This window comes from Mus caroli, unplaced genomic scaffold, assembly GCF_978045245.1.
Source record: "Mus caroli unplaced genomic scaffold, Mus_caroli_1 scaffold_15, whole genome shotgun sequence".
Lineage (NCBI taxonomy): Eukaryota > Metazoa > Chordata > Mammalia > Rodentia > Muridae > Mus > Mus caroli.
This window is the reverse complement of record NW_028227270.1, coordinates 3,453,573-3,470,603: the sequence shown is the minus strand read 5'-3', so window position 1 is coordinate 3,470,603 and position 17,031 is coordinate 3,453,573. Positions and strand designations below refer to the sequence as shown.

General features: G+C 36.0%; 1 protein-coding gene across 1 annotated transcript in view; it reads left to right on the top strand.

Annotated features, from left to right (window-relative positions):
• Positions 1-17,031, top strand: part of Hcn1 (hyperpolarization activated cyclic nucleotide gated potassium channel 1) — a 369,238-nt gene that overhangs the window by 293,747 nt on the left and 58,460 nt on the right. Inside the window, exon 5 of the mRNA XM_021180688.3 lies at positions 750-896. Coding sequence (XP_021036347.1) covers positions 750-896 — 147 coding nt within the window. The remainder of the gene's footprint in view (positions 1-749; positions 897-17,031) is intronic.

Below are 17,031 nucleotides of genomic sequence, written 5' to 3'. Positions count from 1 at the left end.
CATCTCTAGAATTATACCTAAAGATGGACCTTTCCCAAAAGCCGCTCACTCCTCAGGTCTTATAGACAATCAAATTTAAATATTAGTTCAATAAAATTGAATATCTCAGTTACAGTCTGCCTTTAAAAATTCTGGAGAGCTAGTCTCATGCTGATATCCTCTTCCATCCTGAATTGGAGCCTTCTCTTATGTGCTCAATGTTTTCTTAATGTCTTTTACGACTTAAGAATCTATGATCTTCAGAGAGCTGTCAAGTTATTTGCATTTATTTTCAAATTCTAACTAGATTCAGATATTAGTCATAGGTTTAAGACTAAAGCCCTTTTGTGCTAGGACAAATACAAAATGTCTCTTTCATATGAAGAGCTAAGCAGTGTGTTGAATTCTTCTAGAACATAGCATAGTACCCACCCTATCATTTTTATTCTGGCCCCATCATTTCTGTTTCAGAGATACGTACCTAAATTAACACTGAGTTCCTGTAATGCCTTCTCCGCATCCCATTCTCTTCAGGATATGGTCACCTATATAGAATCCTTTAGACAGTATGACACCTGTAAGTACTTTAGACCTTAGTGAACTAATTGCTGCTATGACAAGGACTTATTCTTTTTGTTACAGTTTTTTTTTCAATGTCACTGAATAAACTTCAGTAGCATGCTAGGATGGATGCCCACATGACCTAACTATGTTTCTATCGGATGGTTGCCCACATGACCTCTGTTTCTATTTTTCTCCTTTCTCTCTAGTATAAGCAAGTAGAACAATACATGTCATTCCACAAGTTACCAGCTGACATGCGCCAGAAGATACATGATTACTATGAGCATCGATACCAAGGCAAGATCTTCGATGAAGAAAATATTCTCAGTGAACTTAATGATCCTCTGAGAGAGGTAAGATTTACGGTCTTTGATCTGCATGACACGTTGTTATCATTTGTTTTACTCTTCTAAGACAGTCCTTTGGTCTATTTTGTGTCTCTACTTAAAAGAATAATCAGGTTTACATGCTAATACATTAATTGTTGCCTTTATTCATCTCTTCTGTTTCTTTGTGGAGAGACTTCTAATTTTCAAAAGAAATATCAGAAACTCACTTTTTTATGACTCTAATTCTAGTTTATGTATTCTTGGCTTTCAAAAGTATGTTCTGTGCCTATACTGTCCTCATGTCCCCAATTTTTTTTATGCCAAGGAACAGTGTTCACTTATTCAGATTTTTATTGTTGAGAGTTTATCCTCCCTCTCATACATTTACTCTGCTCATCCTTGGTACCCTGATCAGGAGATGTTAGCCTGCTTCCAAAAGCCAACTCTGCATATCTCATTAAGATCTTTTCCAAAGGAGTACACATGGCTCCAGCTGCATATGTGGCAGAGGATGGCCTTGTCATGCATCAATGGGAGGAGAGGTCTATGGTCCTATGAAGGCTCGATAGATGCTCCAGTGTATGGAGAATCAAGGGGGGGGGTTGGGTAGGTGGGTGGAGGAACACCCTCATAGAAGCAGGGGGAAGGAGGATGGGATAGGGGGTTCCCAGAAGGGGGTGAACCAGAAAAGGGGATAACATTTGAAACATAAATAAAGAAAATATTCAATAAAAAAGAAAAAAAAGTCTATTCTGCAACAGAAAAAAAAAAGATATTTTGCAATACCCAAAGGTACTCTTTGCTACACATCCTGTTCTCATCCCTTCCCCAAACTTCTATCTGCTACCATTTGCTCCATCCTGAAACCAAAGTGGATGCTCTTGTTTCCTTCATCAAACAGGGCTTTGCTCTTGACTTTTCTTATTATGAAACTTCCTATGAATGTTCCGTGTAATGGTTATATTACATCTCAATTACCAGGTATTTACAACAACTTGTACTCCTCAAAAGTTATCAAAGTCCTCCTGGTAATGACCCCTCTCTGTGCTCTTTCAAGTACTTTGCTACATTGCTAACAAGACACAAACCCTGCTTCCCTTGCTGTTCCTCATTATTCTGAAACACTGACTGAAGCTTTGGGGTTTTATTCCCTGCCTCTGAACTTAAGCCCTTCAATTTATTTCATCACACATTTTTAGTCTATACATTTAACACTAAGTATCTTCATGAATTCCATTTTCTTCAAAGCTATATGCTATCCCCTGGCACCATAGAAGTTATGTAATGAAGTCATTACTTTTTTTTTCCTTTAAGCAAAAAGCACTAACTTTTAATGTCTTTCTGTAAAATTTTAGTTGTTCTTTTGGGTCACTTTGAATGTAAAATTTGAGTTCTATTTTAGATCTTCTTTTATAACCTGTGTTCTGCAAATCCTATCTCTGATTTACATTCATAACACATCACCCATGCATGCCTTGCTCTCTTCTCCAGTGGCGCTGCCCAACATTTGCAGTTCCTTCTTAGTTTTCTCTGGGATTGAGGCTAGGTCCTCTTTCCTACCCCTTAAAATAACAGCTTAATCTTTTATGTACGGGAGCTGCCATTTCTTCATTTCTCTGCTCAGTAAAATATTTGGTTGTTACATTATGAATTCAATCTTTCTGCACTCAGATTCTAGCTGCATTTGCAGGTTTTAATTTCTGCTTTCACCTTGCAAAGTGATCGGTAGTCAAGGTGGACAGCTTATAGACTTTCAGCGACATCAACAATGATAATAATTTTTTTTATCCTACATAGTATGTATTCCATAAATGACTCACTTCCTTTGACAGTCTGCGTCAAACTGCATTTTTATCTCTTCCTTCTTTGATACAAGGCTAAATCTATTCTTCCTTTTTCTTGAACCCAAAGCACTTAGTCTGTAATCTTTGTGTACTACTTTTCTGCTTACTTTTTGATTATTGCTCTTTTATGTCTTCTCTTCACCTTTGCCTGGAAATGTCCTTAATCACAAGGGCCCCTTGATCTCTATTTCAGTTTTGTTTCTTACAACCCTTTATGCATTTAACATAAATTAAACAACACAAATATTTTCATCTCAACTTTTTTTCTTTATACCCATCCCTATAAAGGATGCAGTTGTTACATCCACAAAAACTTATTTGCAGAGTGAAAAGCTATAAAATGTGCAAACAGGTTCTGAAAATAAAATAAATATCAACTATTATATTGTCATGACTTGGTTCTCCTAGTTCTTTTCAATGGAGTTAGAATATATACATCTTTGGGCTTTGTAGACAATAACTCAAATGTATTTTGTAATTTTTACTGATTTTTAAGCACTTCTTTTATTTTTTTTTCTTAAGCTATCATATATTGTTTACTGGAATACAGACCTTTTGCTTTTTTTTCATATCCAAATCATAAGACAAGCAAATCAGTTTAATGTTTTCAAGGGGTCTGGAGAAGTCTAGAGATGGATTAGGCCAGGACACAGGAGAGAGACAGAGGCACTCCAAGACAATGCCAGAAACAAAAGTAAAGTTAAAGGAGACAAAGTTATGATATGCCTTAGGGTTCACTACATGAAGGCTAGAGAAAATTAGGATCACAGGCTGACATAAATGAAACAGAGCAAAAAGCTAATCAAACAAGCATAAAATGGACTTTAAGAAAATTGGCCCTATGTGTAATAGTCCACTGTGATTCACACAAAAGAAAAATCAGTGTGGTGTATAAGGACAAGAACGTCCTGTGTGCTGTGTGCTGTGTGCTGTGTGCTGTGTGCTGTGTGCTGTGTGCTGTGTGCTGTGTGCTTTGCTTCCCACTCAGTGCAGCACCATGATTCATACTGATCTTCAGTGGGAAAGAGCCAGTATTCACTTTTTTTGTATCACCATGAACCTACTATTTTGTTATTTCTTACAATCCATTAACCACCAAGTTGTTACCAATTTGTTTTGTCCATTCAAGTAACACGTTCTTGGGTTCTCAGTATCTTTTGCTGCAGCTTTTAAGTACAGTAACAGCAGCTTACATCCTGCTTTCCTTAGCACCTCAAATATAGCTCACATGCTGCCATGTTGACTTTGGTAGAACCTAATTCTGTCAGTGTCATGCTTTTCTTAGAACTTAAGCATGAAATCCCATTTCCTAAAGGAAGTACAACTTCCTTCCAATGACTAAGGAGACCCTTTATGGGCTTTTCTCATCTTTATGTCTATATACTTATTATTCACCATTAAGAAGTCATTGATCTACTTTTTTTAAGTTCTGATTACCTCATCCTTTCTTTATGCTGTTCATTCCCCAATCTTTTATACATCTTAGTTTTCGTTCCATTACTTGTTCTTACCAGGCATTCCGTCTTCCATGAATAATTGTTTTCATGACTACTTTGTATCCCTATAATAATTATCATTTGTGAATTTATTGTCTCTTTCATTACTGCAAGCCTTTTAACTAGACAACCTGAGTCATAATTGCATTTGTATCTCTAATGATCAGGATGTACCAATAACTCATAAAATGTTTACTGAATAGATGATCTTCTTTATAATAATCATGAATAAAATCCTGACTCCAAATCATGGCTGCTTTATAAAAGCACATTTCCTAGAAATGGAACCCTTTGCCATCCCTATACAATGGGGAAAAATATTTCTCTGACATTAGAATAACACAAAAAGAAAGGCTGAATGTTTTCATGAGTATTTGAAGGGTCAGTCAAAGTAGTATGGAAGAACAATAACTGTCCTCCTTAGCCTGATGTGTCAATTTAACGCTGAATAGAGTCATCTGAGAGAAAAGCTTCTGCTGAGGAGTTGTCTAGATCAGATAAGCCCACAGGCATAGCTTAGTTATTAAATAATATAACCCGACCCAGCCCACTGTGGACAGTTACATCCCTATGCAAGTACTCCTCAGAATGAGCCTGGGAGGAAGCCAACAAGCAGCATTGCTTCATGGTTTCTTCATCAAGTTCTTACCTGACTTCCTGAACATTGGGCTTTTACTTGAAATTATAAGCCAAATAAACCCATTTTCTACCCCAAGTCACTTTGGGTCAGAGTATTTTATCATAGCAATAGACATCAAATGAGAACAATAACAAAAGTCATTATTGAAATAAAATAAGAGCCTAAAAATTTCAAACATGTTTTGAACCAATATTCAGTCATAGCAAGAGTTAGAAGATTTATCTTCCCTTTATGTTAGAGACTACTTGGTGAAAACCTTTAACAAGTAATTGGCTCGTGCATATTGTTCAAGTCTCGAAACTAACAATTTGTCAAAGAATTCTCCCCTGGGTGACTCATCCAGGTGAGCTCCTCTGTGGACATTCTCCATCACATCTTCTATGCACATATTGCTATGCCTTGCTTTCTCTGCAGGTTTACTTGGGTATTTTCTGTTCTGTCATGCAATGAGCCTTAGAAAATGGAGGGCTTTGTGCCCCTTGAATTCTGCACCATTCCACACCCCACATATAACTTATATTAAGTGCAAATAAATATGGATTACATACATGGCAGCTCATCTCAATGAATCATTGATTACCAGTGTATCTGGAAAGTTGTCCATGAAGCATTGGCACTTGGAGGAGGAGACGGCAGTGCTCAGGGCTTCATTCTTACAACTTAGTATCATTGCACATTTGACTATGGCCAATATACTTTTCCTCACTGTTTACAGAACTGTTCTCTCGTAATTGAGTTTGCTGTGTGTGCAGTGTGTGCTATGTATCTCTGCTTTGTATGTTGCCATTTTGCAATCTAACTCTTTGTGTGTTATGAGGGGTTGGCTGTTTAACAAAGAGTTAAGACATATGTTGTGGGAGTGACTATCAATGGACCATATTATAGAAGACACATGCAGAGTCTTGTGCTCACAATAACCTAAGGACATTGGTGGAATATATGCCCCTCCTCCACCAAATTTAGATGATAATCACTGAGGCTTAATTAGTGATTCTGCTATGATGGTATAATATTTGTGGATGTGAGTATTGTTTTTGCAAAAGAGATCTCAGAAATGTCTTGTTAATTCTGCTATATCATGCTTGAAGATGTGTTTATAGATCAGAGTATGCTAACCAAACATAAACTACTAGTACTTTAATCTTAGACTTCTCATGCTTCAAATTTTAGTAAACAAATCTATACTGTTTTTAAGCCAGGCCATCTGATGCTTCTCTCCAGAGAAGCCCAAATGAACCAATACGAGCATCGTGACAGTCTGCACAGAGGATACTCAATGAATCATCAAGCAGTTATTCTTGATTGCTCCAACCACAATCAGATAGCGACACATCAAGGACAAGGGAGATTCAAAGGGAAAGAGGTTCCTGTCAGTTCAGTACTGGCTAAGTCTCATATCTGAACACTGAGCTCTACTGAAATTTTCTGTGTTCTGGGAATGACATGATTACAGATTTACCTTAAAACTTCTTTTTTTTTTTTTCCTGTGAGCTAACATCCTCAGGCTGAAAGTAAAAGAACAAGTACAATTTTCTAAGAAAAACACTTTAAGACAGTAGTACCCAGAAGATTAGCCTTTTAAACATGAAAAGTTACAATGTGATGTATTCACCATCTCTCCTGTCTATAATCTCAGTGATTTGGTTTGTGGCTGTCAAAATTATTCACTTGCTTACTTGGGCATTTCTGTCTAACCTTTAGGCACTTTACACTATCTCAGACATCTGAACATATCCAACTTTCTTTGCCTTAGATCAGTGGTTCTCAACCTTCCTTATGCTGCAACCCTTTAACACAGTTCCTCATATTGTGGTGATGCCCTACCATAAAATTATTTTGTCACCATTTCATAACTGTAATTTTCCACTCTTAGGAATGATCAAGTAAATATCTGGTATGCAGATATATGCTATGTGACCCCTGTGAAAGGGTTAGTCAACCTCTAAAGGGTTGAGATCCACAGGTTGAAAAACACTAACCACTGCTTTAGAAATACTTGATCCTTTGGTGATAGTTTAAGTGTGCATGTTCTTCCCTCTCTGGAAGAAATAGTGAACTAACGGTTTCTGATAGACAGCTTGGTATCATGATCGATTGTACAGTATCTCACAACTAGCCAGCACTAACTAGATGTGTGACTTTAAGCTATTTCTTAAACCATTTGTTATTCTTTTCAGCATTTTAAATGCAAAGTTGATAATATTTACAACTCATATTTAGCAGAGGGTGGCCTTGTCAGGCATCAATGGGAGGAGAGGCCCTTAGTTCTGTGAAGGCTTGATGCCCCATTGTACAGGAATTCCAGGGATGGGAGGCAGGACTGGGTGGGTGGGTGGGGGAACACCTTCATAAAAGTAGAAGGAATAGGGTATTTCAGGGGGACCAGGAAAGGAGGTAACATTTAAAACGTAAATAATAAAATATCCAAGGAAATAAAGAAAAAAAAACTAAGATGTCAAAATATGAGAAAGATTAGAAACATGCCCAGCACATAGCCAACATTTAAAATAAGTCTTAAATAGTCACATTACTCAATGCAGAGTAGCCTATTATTGTAGCCTTAATAGCTCTTCTAGTTCAGTAAAGGCATGTTTGAAAAAAAAAGAAAGAAAGAAAAAGAAAAAAGAGAAAGAAAGAAAAGAAAAAAGTGTAACTGCATGTAAAGCACTCAAAAGTTAACTTAAAGTATTTTTCAGGAGTTGCCAAAGTAGGCCTTATTGTATGTCCCATTTCCTTTGGAAGTTATTCAAACAATCTGCTAATAGTTCTTCCTTCGTTTCAGCAGGCAGCTCTCTGGAGACAATGCCCCAAGCATCAAAACTTGACATTGAAATATGAAGATCATAAGACTGATGTGTGCTTTAATAAATGCCAGCAGTATATTTAAAAATAAAATCTAATTAGAAAATTCAGTGAGCTCTACCCCATGTGTATGAGTGCTTGTTGGAGTGGAGATGCAGAAGAGGTTCTATTTTTAGCCTAATCAGTATTATACTGAATCCATTGAAGAAGAATGGCAAACCTAACAGTCAAGAAAGAGGTTAATGCCCTTCCAAGACAGTCTCCAAAGTTCAGAACTGGTCTATTTTTAAACAATGGAGTGTGGGGAGATGTGTGCTGAAAATAGGTACAGATCATGTGTCCCAAGAGAATTTAAAACGTCAGTATACTGCATTCTCACAGACCATGAAATGGCCTGAGAGTATCATCCTGTCCTCTGACCTTTAATTTGTAGAATGGGGGGGGGGGTTAAGCAAGAAAGAAAATTTTGAGTGAGTACTTAGTGTAATTTTGAATAACTTTTAAATGTCTATATTTAAAAATGCCTCCTAAATTTTATTTTGTTAAAATTAACAAGATAGGTGAGATGCATTGCACCGTAAAGCTATGCCTGACACCCAAAGTTATAACATACTTATGTAACAGGTGCAAGTAGCAAAATGCCAAATTATCATGTACTTATGTGATTAGATAAAGGAGATGTGTGTGACCTTTTGGTGGTTCTAATTCCAAACAACATCCATAAAGAATTTAAGTCTTTTCTCTCTTGACTTAGAGTTTTTTGATGATGTTATTGTTTGAGACGGAAAACCACTTGCATTGATTTTTTTTTCTTTTAATGTGTTCAAGATATTGACCAAGACATGACTAGAAAGGCAAATGAAGGGAAGCATATTTCAGTCTCAAAGGAATATCTATATACTGAAAAAGACAAAAATAAAGTAAAATAAACTGGAAGAATGAAAAGCATGAGAAGCTAAAAGCAAAAAGCCATTAAGAGAAATCCAGAAGATGCAGGAAATCACCCAGCATTAATTGGTAGAAGAAGGCTACATAGTCAAAAATAGCTGACAAAAATGAGTGTCTTCATGGAGACAGAGAGCACTCGGGGAAGGCCTCAAAGGAAAGGTTTGCTCTGAATTTGGAAGCAAATGTGGAATGTGACTAGAACAAAGAGTGGAAGATAAATAAGGTCCAGTGAAAGAGACAGTGGTAAAATGGAGAAGACAATACTAAATCAGGTTTCTAATTCAGTTTTTTCTTTGTTTAAGAAAGAAAGAAACCAAAACAAAAGTTTTTCATTGTTGTTGTTCAACAATGATTTAAGATAGACATTTGTAAAGACAAATTAAATATAAAGTTTTTTCATAATTAAACTATTTTTTTTCTGTTAAAGAAAGACATGCCTTTCACCATTACTAAAATAGTGGTGAAATTATTGTTCATAATGTTAGAAAAGATGACTAAAAATTAGAACTAACACTAAAATGATGAAGGTGACTGAAAACTAAATTTCAAAGAAGCCCTGATTTGTCAGTGTAGCCATCAATATTTCTTAACATAGAAGGAAACTAAGATTTGAGATGAATACAAAAGGTATTTAAAAGGTATTGCATTAATCTAGTGTGTGCCTTTGTGTGGTTCTGTGTGTGTGTCTGTGTGTGTGTGTGTGTGTGTGTTTAGTTGTGTCCACGCTATTGTCTATATGTGGAAACCAGAAATCAAGTTGCAATAGGTTTTCCTTTCCTCCCTTTATTTTGGTTCCCAAAGTTGGGTATTAATTTGTAGATTAAATTCAGGCATGGGTTCTTGTTAACAAGTGCCTGTGCTCACTAAGCCTTCTCATTGGTCCTAGCAGAAACATTTTCAACAAGGTTCTCCACTGGTCCAAATGCAAATTATTTACTTTCCATGCTTTTAACTTAGAACTATCAATTGAGAATATTACACAAAACAAATCTGTATTTTTTTTAAAACTAGTTGTCCCAAATGCATATATGAACTATAAAACTTCTTATTAAATCATGAAAGTAGTCATGGATTCTCATTTTGTACTTAGCTTTGTAAGATTGTCTTAGTATTGGTGGAATAAGATGATGGCCTGAGGCCTCTTCTGTTGCCATGACAAAATACCTAAGAAAATCAACTTAGGTAAGGGTTTACTATGGCCCCCAGCTTCAGAGGATATAGTTCTTCTGTGAAGAAACAGCAGCAGACCAAGAGTACGCATGGTGGCATGAGCAGGAGACTGCTCGTGACACTGACTCTACACTCAGAAAGTAGAGAGAGAACTGGAATGGGTTCCAGGATACAAACTGTCAAGGCCTGACCCCAGTAACCAATGTCCTCCAACAAGGCTCTACCACCTAATGGTTATACAACTTTCTGAAATGGCACCACCAACTGGGAACCAAGTATTCAGTTCTGTAAACCTATGAGAGCACTGTCACATCCAAACCAGTACAGTGCTGGGTGTGATTTAGAAGTAATAACGATGATGATGGTGTTTAGTGAGGGTGGTAGGGGAAGTTGTGATAAATGATAAAGATGATTTTATGATGCTAACACTGATTTTCTAAACATAATTTTAGGGGAAACAGTATGTCAAGTGTTTGAGGAACTTTGCTTTTTAATACTGCATCATCCAATAAAACATATTATTGCCACTCTGGGATGGCGTGTCAGTATAGATGATTCTCTATAGACTGTGAGGTGAGATGGAAAAACGTCAGAGACCCATCAACACTTGCAAAAGTCTTAGCCTACCACTGTGCTGATCTAATGTATATACTGAAAGTCAGCTGTCCCAAGACTAATAGAAATGGAACACTGTGTTTTAGTTAGGGTTTCTACTGCTGTGATGAAACACTAGGGCCAAAAAGCAAGCTGGGAAGGAAAGAGTTTATTTAGCTTACACTTCTACATTGTAGTCCATCACCAAAGGAAGCCAGGAGAGGAACTCAAGCAGGGCTGGAACTGCCAGGCAGGAACTTATGAAGAGGCCATAAAGAGGGCTACCATGAGGCTGGGTGTTTCAGCTGGTCTTCTGTGTAAGCTGGATTCCCAAGAATGTAGGCTTCTGAGAATGCTCTGGCACAGTGAGTGCAAGCAGGCTAGGGACAAGCACAGTCTTCCTTCTTCCATTGTCCTTATATAGGCCCCCAGCAAAAGGTATGGCCCAGGTTAAGGGTTTGCCTTAAATTCTGGGTTAAAAGTGTGTGTAGATCTGGATCCAAAGCAAATGTCATCTCACCTCAAGATCTGGATCAAAGCATGTTTTCTCCCTGCCTCAAGATTTGGTTCACAAGTGTACCCTTTATTTCTTGACTATAGTTTATTCCAGATATAGTCAAGTTGACAACCAAGAATAGCCATTGCACACTATGACATGGAACCTTTGAGATCCTTAGAGTGCTTGGACTTTTGAGAATTTAAAAATTACTTCCCCTACCTTAGTAATGCCCATGATTTATGTTCTTACAACATTTATTTTAATTGTTCTGAACCACTTGACAGTAAATTTTGAAGTTTCGAGGATGTATAAGTGAAAAACAATACATGCTTCACATTACTTAAATTAACTTGAGAGAAAATGTGTTTTAAACTAATTGTAAGTGAGAACACGTTTGTGGGCAGGAAACAATGCTACCAAAGAGGAATGCTTCATATTGTAGTATGACTGTGGAATATTATATTTAGTGATACAAATTACTTCCACAGTTGCTTCCTTGAATAAAAAATATGTCGTAATAATTGTTTATGTTATAAATAACTAAAATATTCAATATAATATTTTGTTTAAATAGAATTTTAATTACTTTCTAGACATATATACACCCACATTCTCATTATATACATCTACATGAGATACATAGCATGCATATGCATAGACTCTTACTTAAATTTCTTTTATCAAACAAAAAAAATTTAATAGTTACAGCCAACATCAATTTATCTGCAATTTATTTCTTTATCTTTAAGCAAACTTGGTTTCTGAAAGCAAAATGGTATAACTCTTGTGCTTAGCAATGAGACAAATGGACTAGATTCTTGAACAATATAAAAATAAAAATTATAGAATAAGTACTACTAAAATACAAAATCAGTTACCAGCTTCTAGTTCTGGAGTAATGACTTCAAATATACAAACTGTCTCATGGTAATGGTCATAAACATCTGGTAATATGGAATAAGGTGTATAAAAGGGCCTTATATAACATGGAAATATTGTGGTTTTAAAATCATTCCAAAGTAATTATTTTTTATATCTATGTATGTCAGTGAAGAAAAAAAAGTGATTCCCACCTACAATACACTTGACCATGGCCACTTTTAAATTCAAGTTAATGATAACAGTTTTCCATACTTATTGCAAATATTAAATAAGGTGATATATACTGGTTTAAAATTATAAATTTAAGTTATTCTACATAGGTAAGTTATTATTTCTGTTCTTTAATTCTTGCTGGGTGGCAGGTACCTTAAATAACTCAACTAAAAAAGATAATTTATAGTTTGTATTAAAAATTCTATCTACACTAGAACAGAAATTGGGTATTACTTTTTTGAAATATGTTTATAATATATATAAGTACATCGTACAAATCACAGCAGACAAAATTCACTTAATAATCTTTTTTTTTCTTTTAGTTAACTAGGGAATCCAGAAATAGAGGCAGCAGATCCAGTAATTTATATTATTTTAATGACGGAACGACCTAGTCAAACATTACCTATTTCTATCACAATAACTGTTTCCAAGACTGAAAATTAGTCTTTTGTTAAAATTTTAAGTTTCTGATCTGGTAATAGTCAAACCCATAGAGACAAAAGAACAGAGGTTGCCAGGTTAGGCAAAGTGAACTAGAGTTTAAATTCTCATAGATAGAGTTTTAATTACGATGGAAACATTTTCAGGTACACTCAGTAGAGATAATTAAAGATTTAATTTATATTTGTAATATTCATACTTTGATTAAACTTATAAATGTTATGTGTAGCCAGCATGAGATTCAACATGTTTCCATAAAATGACACCAATCCTCCATCTCTAATTCTGACCTTCAGAACCATTGTCTTTTGCCTGCCTGTGCACATTGTCATATATGCCAGTGAGCTCAATGCCACTTTCTCCACATTGAGCGAACCAATGCAACCAGTGCTACATCTACATGACTCTCATTTCTCCCCAAAAGAAAAACCTCACAAGGCCTCAAGGCACGCAGACTTTTCCATGTCTGTTCAGATTCACTATCACTAGATTTCTTGTAGCCTCCACATTGCTAGGATCAGTGATACTGCAATATTGGTGCAGACCTGCAGAAAGTGCAACTGCCTTCCTCAACTTAAACAAACCTCACTTACTGTGTTTCATAGGCATCTATGACAAGATGTAAAAGGCTGGATGGCTTAAATGATAGAGGCATTTATGCATACTTCCAGAAGTCTGGAAGTCAAGACTGAAGCGCCAATAGGGTTCATCTTGGGCTGCACTAATATAGTTACCCAATTTGACTTTGTTTGAACTCTATCACGTTTGAATGTATTTTCTCTTAATGAGTTTGTAAATGCTAGTGTATACATTTTGGAGGAACACAGCTAAGTGTATGACACTGAACAACACATAAAATCCTAATTGATATAAATGATGTCTGTTTGACCCACAACTTGAAGACTGTCCATCTGGTAATTAATAGTATAGTTAGGTTTAGAAGCAGGTGTTACTGGAAAATACTAGAGTCCACATTATTTAAAAGCAATTGCCATCTAGTTTTCTTCTCTACTTACTGAGTTTTAAATATATAATATAATTAAAACATGATGGACCATTGGTTATGATAAAGAAAGGTACTGAAGGACATACTGTAATTTGAGGAATCGATGTGAAAGTATAGAAAAAGGGAATCAATGAGAAATATGCACTATGCCTTAAGTGGTGTTGAGGTAAACACATTTTGTTTCCTTTTTTCAGAAACAAAATTAAAGCTTGTTTGATATAGTTATATATATATGGCTAGTCTAAATGCAATGGAAAACAAACAAAATTAAAATTGGGAAACTGTATACCACTGATGGTCACATATGTTCTACCTGTAACCCTTTTAGCTCTAATAATTTAAATATTAAAGATAAGTATTTCTTACCCTTGAAGTTTCTTTCATAGTATTTGACAGTCAAATTATTTAACACTTATTTCTGGAAGGCAAGAGAGAATGTCCCCATTAGAAAAACAGCCTGAAATCTTCCATCTTAGAGATATAGAATCAAGGGTAATATTTTAAAGTTAAGTGAGAGCAGGTTTTTAAATTGTCATTCAATGTCTAGATACACTTTCAGAACATTTCTAAAACAATAATGTGTCCTTTTCTGAGGTGAGTTTCTTATATACTTAATAAAATATCTTGTAGTTTAGGAGTCAAACCACCAAATGACTGTTAGTTGCAGTTTCGAAATGGGGTGACATTTTTCTTTTGGAGTAACTTCTAAATCTTTTATTTTAATAGAATGTAAATTACAGCTCACTCTCAAGTCTATTCTGTCAATAAGAGAGTTTTCTTATGTATTACCCCTTGACGTTTGCAGAGCTATTTTTATTATTTATAATTAACTTATGTTGAATACATGCATACATAACTTCCTCGTTTAGCCAGATTTAGGCTTCCGGGTACTCACTTATTTTAGGAAGTATACTTGACTATGTAAGTAGACTTTGAGTCATATCCCCTAAAGGTTTAGATTCAGGCTTTGTAAATCAGGATTGGAACCTAGTATACTATGTTTTAGAAAACCTTAGCACGACATAGAAATGCTTTGATTCTTTTTAATTTTTAATGTTTATTATTTTAATATGCTTTCTTAAGTGCTTTAAGTAATAATTTTATGCATATGACATCCTTAGAAGTAAGGCCACTTAAAATTAATTCTGGTTAGCCATTTCAATATACTTATTTTTTTATTCTCGGAGTCTTAGAATCTAAATCTTACTTAACATGGATCAAACTAAACCATGATACAAATACTGTGTCTCCAACACAAAATGTTAATGACAGAGAGCAATGTGAGACCTATGAAGTGCTTCTAGTTTCTTTCATGTCAAGGAGAAGAAAGGGATTCAGAATAAGACAAAGGAAAAAATGAGAAACTTTCTGACAGGACAGAAGGACATACTCGAGTGGAAAAGAAAAGCATCAGACGTGTTTTGGGATATGTCTGTCCTTAAGGGCAAGTTTTAGAGAAAGGATTAACGTTTGCTGCTTTTTCAGAGGACCTGGGTTCAGCTCCCAACACCCATTTGGCAGGCCAAGACTGTAACTACTGTTTTAGGATTCTGGTTTCTGCAGGCTCTGCTCACACATAGTGCACATGTGTATGTGTAGTAAAGATGTTCATAGTCACAAGGTTACTTTATAATACTGTTCACTGTCCAGTAGAAAGAGAATATGAATCATACGTCTCTTTTAAAGTTTCCAGTAGTTTCGGTAATGATGAGAAGAAATATGAATTTATATGTGGTTATTTAAATGTAGTTTCAGAATGCAGTATATGTAAGAATCATCATTAAAGTGGGAGTTTTTGTTTTTTATAGTCTCCAGTACACAATCTGGAACACATTTTGTTTGTGTGTGTGTTTATAACACATCTTGATTTGGGTGCCAGATTTTCCTTAGAAACAACCTATATGTAGACTTCATACACTTCACAGCTCAAAGAGTGTGTTTGCCTGTCCAAGATCATCCAGAGGGATTTTTCTAAATCTGACAAGTTTTGAACTTTACACTTAAGCTGATTAGAATTCAGTAAACTGGAAAGTCAATTTTTCAGGCATATTAGCCACACTTCAGTTACTCAGAAACTCCATTTGTCTGGTGATCCCCACTGGTAGATAACAATGCTCTAAGAATGACCGAAGATTTCTCTAAAAATTGGCTTCATTTGTTTGAATTTCATGTGATTTTTTTTTGTTGAGTCATCTTTCTGAGACCTACTTGACTCATCTCTATGGTTCTGCTAATAATGTGATTGTTCATTGGGTTTTTAATTATAAGTAAGTGAAAAAAAAAATAGCATGCTCAGTAAGCCATGAACCAGTGGTGCTTACACACACCGTGGTAGTCGTCCCCTTGGAAAAGTACTGAACGTTACCATCTAGACCCGTAGGAACTTACACAGTGTCCTACTTAGTATTGCTATTGCTGTGATGGAATGCTGTGGGTGAAGCAACGTGTGGAGGAAAGGGTTTATTTGGCTTATGCATCCATATCACTGTTACTGAAGGAAGTCAGGATCAGAACTCAAGCAGGACAACGACCTAGAGGCAGGAGCAGATGCAGAGTTCATGGAGGATTGCTGCTTACTGTCTTGCTCCCCATGCCTTCTTAGTCTTCTTTATTACAGAACCCAGGTTCACCAGGACTGTCTATATCCACAGTGAGCTCAGCCCTCCTGCCTTGATCCCTACTATTAAAAATTATATTATAGGTCATTTTAAATGCCCTATAACCTTGTCTGATTGCAGCCCAATCTTAAGGAGGCATTTTTTTTCAATTGAGTTTCCCACCTTTCACATGAGTATGGTTTGAAATAGAAATTATTTATTCTAGCTAGCATGTATAGAAGATGTAGAATGCTGGTATTTTATTTACAGGCTGTAAGCCTAGATTGGGCAGGTTTTGAAGCTATTCTGTCTTACATCCCAGCCATATGTCCATTCTTACGTGCTATTTCTCCTGGCCACATATTCATGGTCCATCACCTTCCATGAAGGCTTCCTCCCTCCTCATCTCCTTTCTCCTCTCTCAGTCTTCCTCAGATTCCTTCACTGATCTTCAAGTCCTGCCATTCTCTCCCTACTACCCAATCACAGGTGCTAGCCTTTTATGAACCAATTAACTTTAAATTGGGGAGCAGGGTTTATAGAATCACTTGTAGTATGTGAAGATGCCCTTGCCTTATTTAGGTCTTGGGGCCAGCATTTAGCATCTGATAATGCAGCAGGATCAGGCCAACCCCCAACAATAGTTTCTGTCAAGCTGACATAAGAGTGGCCAGCACACACAGTATGCTTATGATTGCATTTACATGCTCAGGGCAGTCACCTGTAGCCTGTTTCCTCACAGTCTAGATTTTTATATTATTTAATTAAAACCTATTCACATCATCTCTCCCCTCCTTATTAATTGTCCTGCCCAATCTTGTTGCTTTTCCCAACCAAGTTCAAGGTGGCTTCTTCTTTAGTTATTGTTTTTGCATATACGTGTAAATGAATCAACTTGTGAATGCATATGTTAATTCATTTATAACATATGAATGCAACCTGCTATGTCACTCTGTTTAGGGTTTTGTGCATATTGAAGTTTCTAGGGCTGCATTTCTTGAATGCTTATATTCTGTAGATAGCC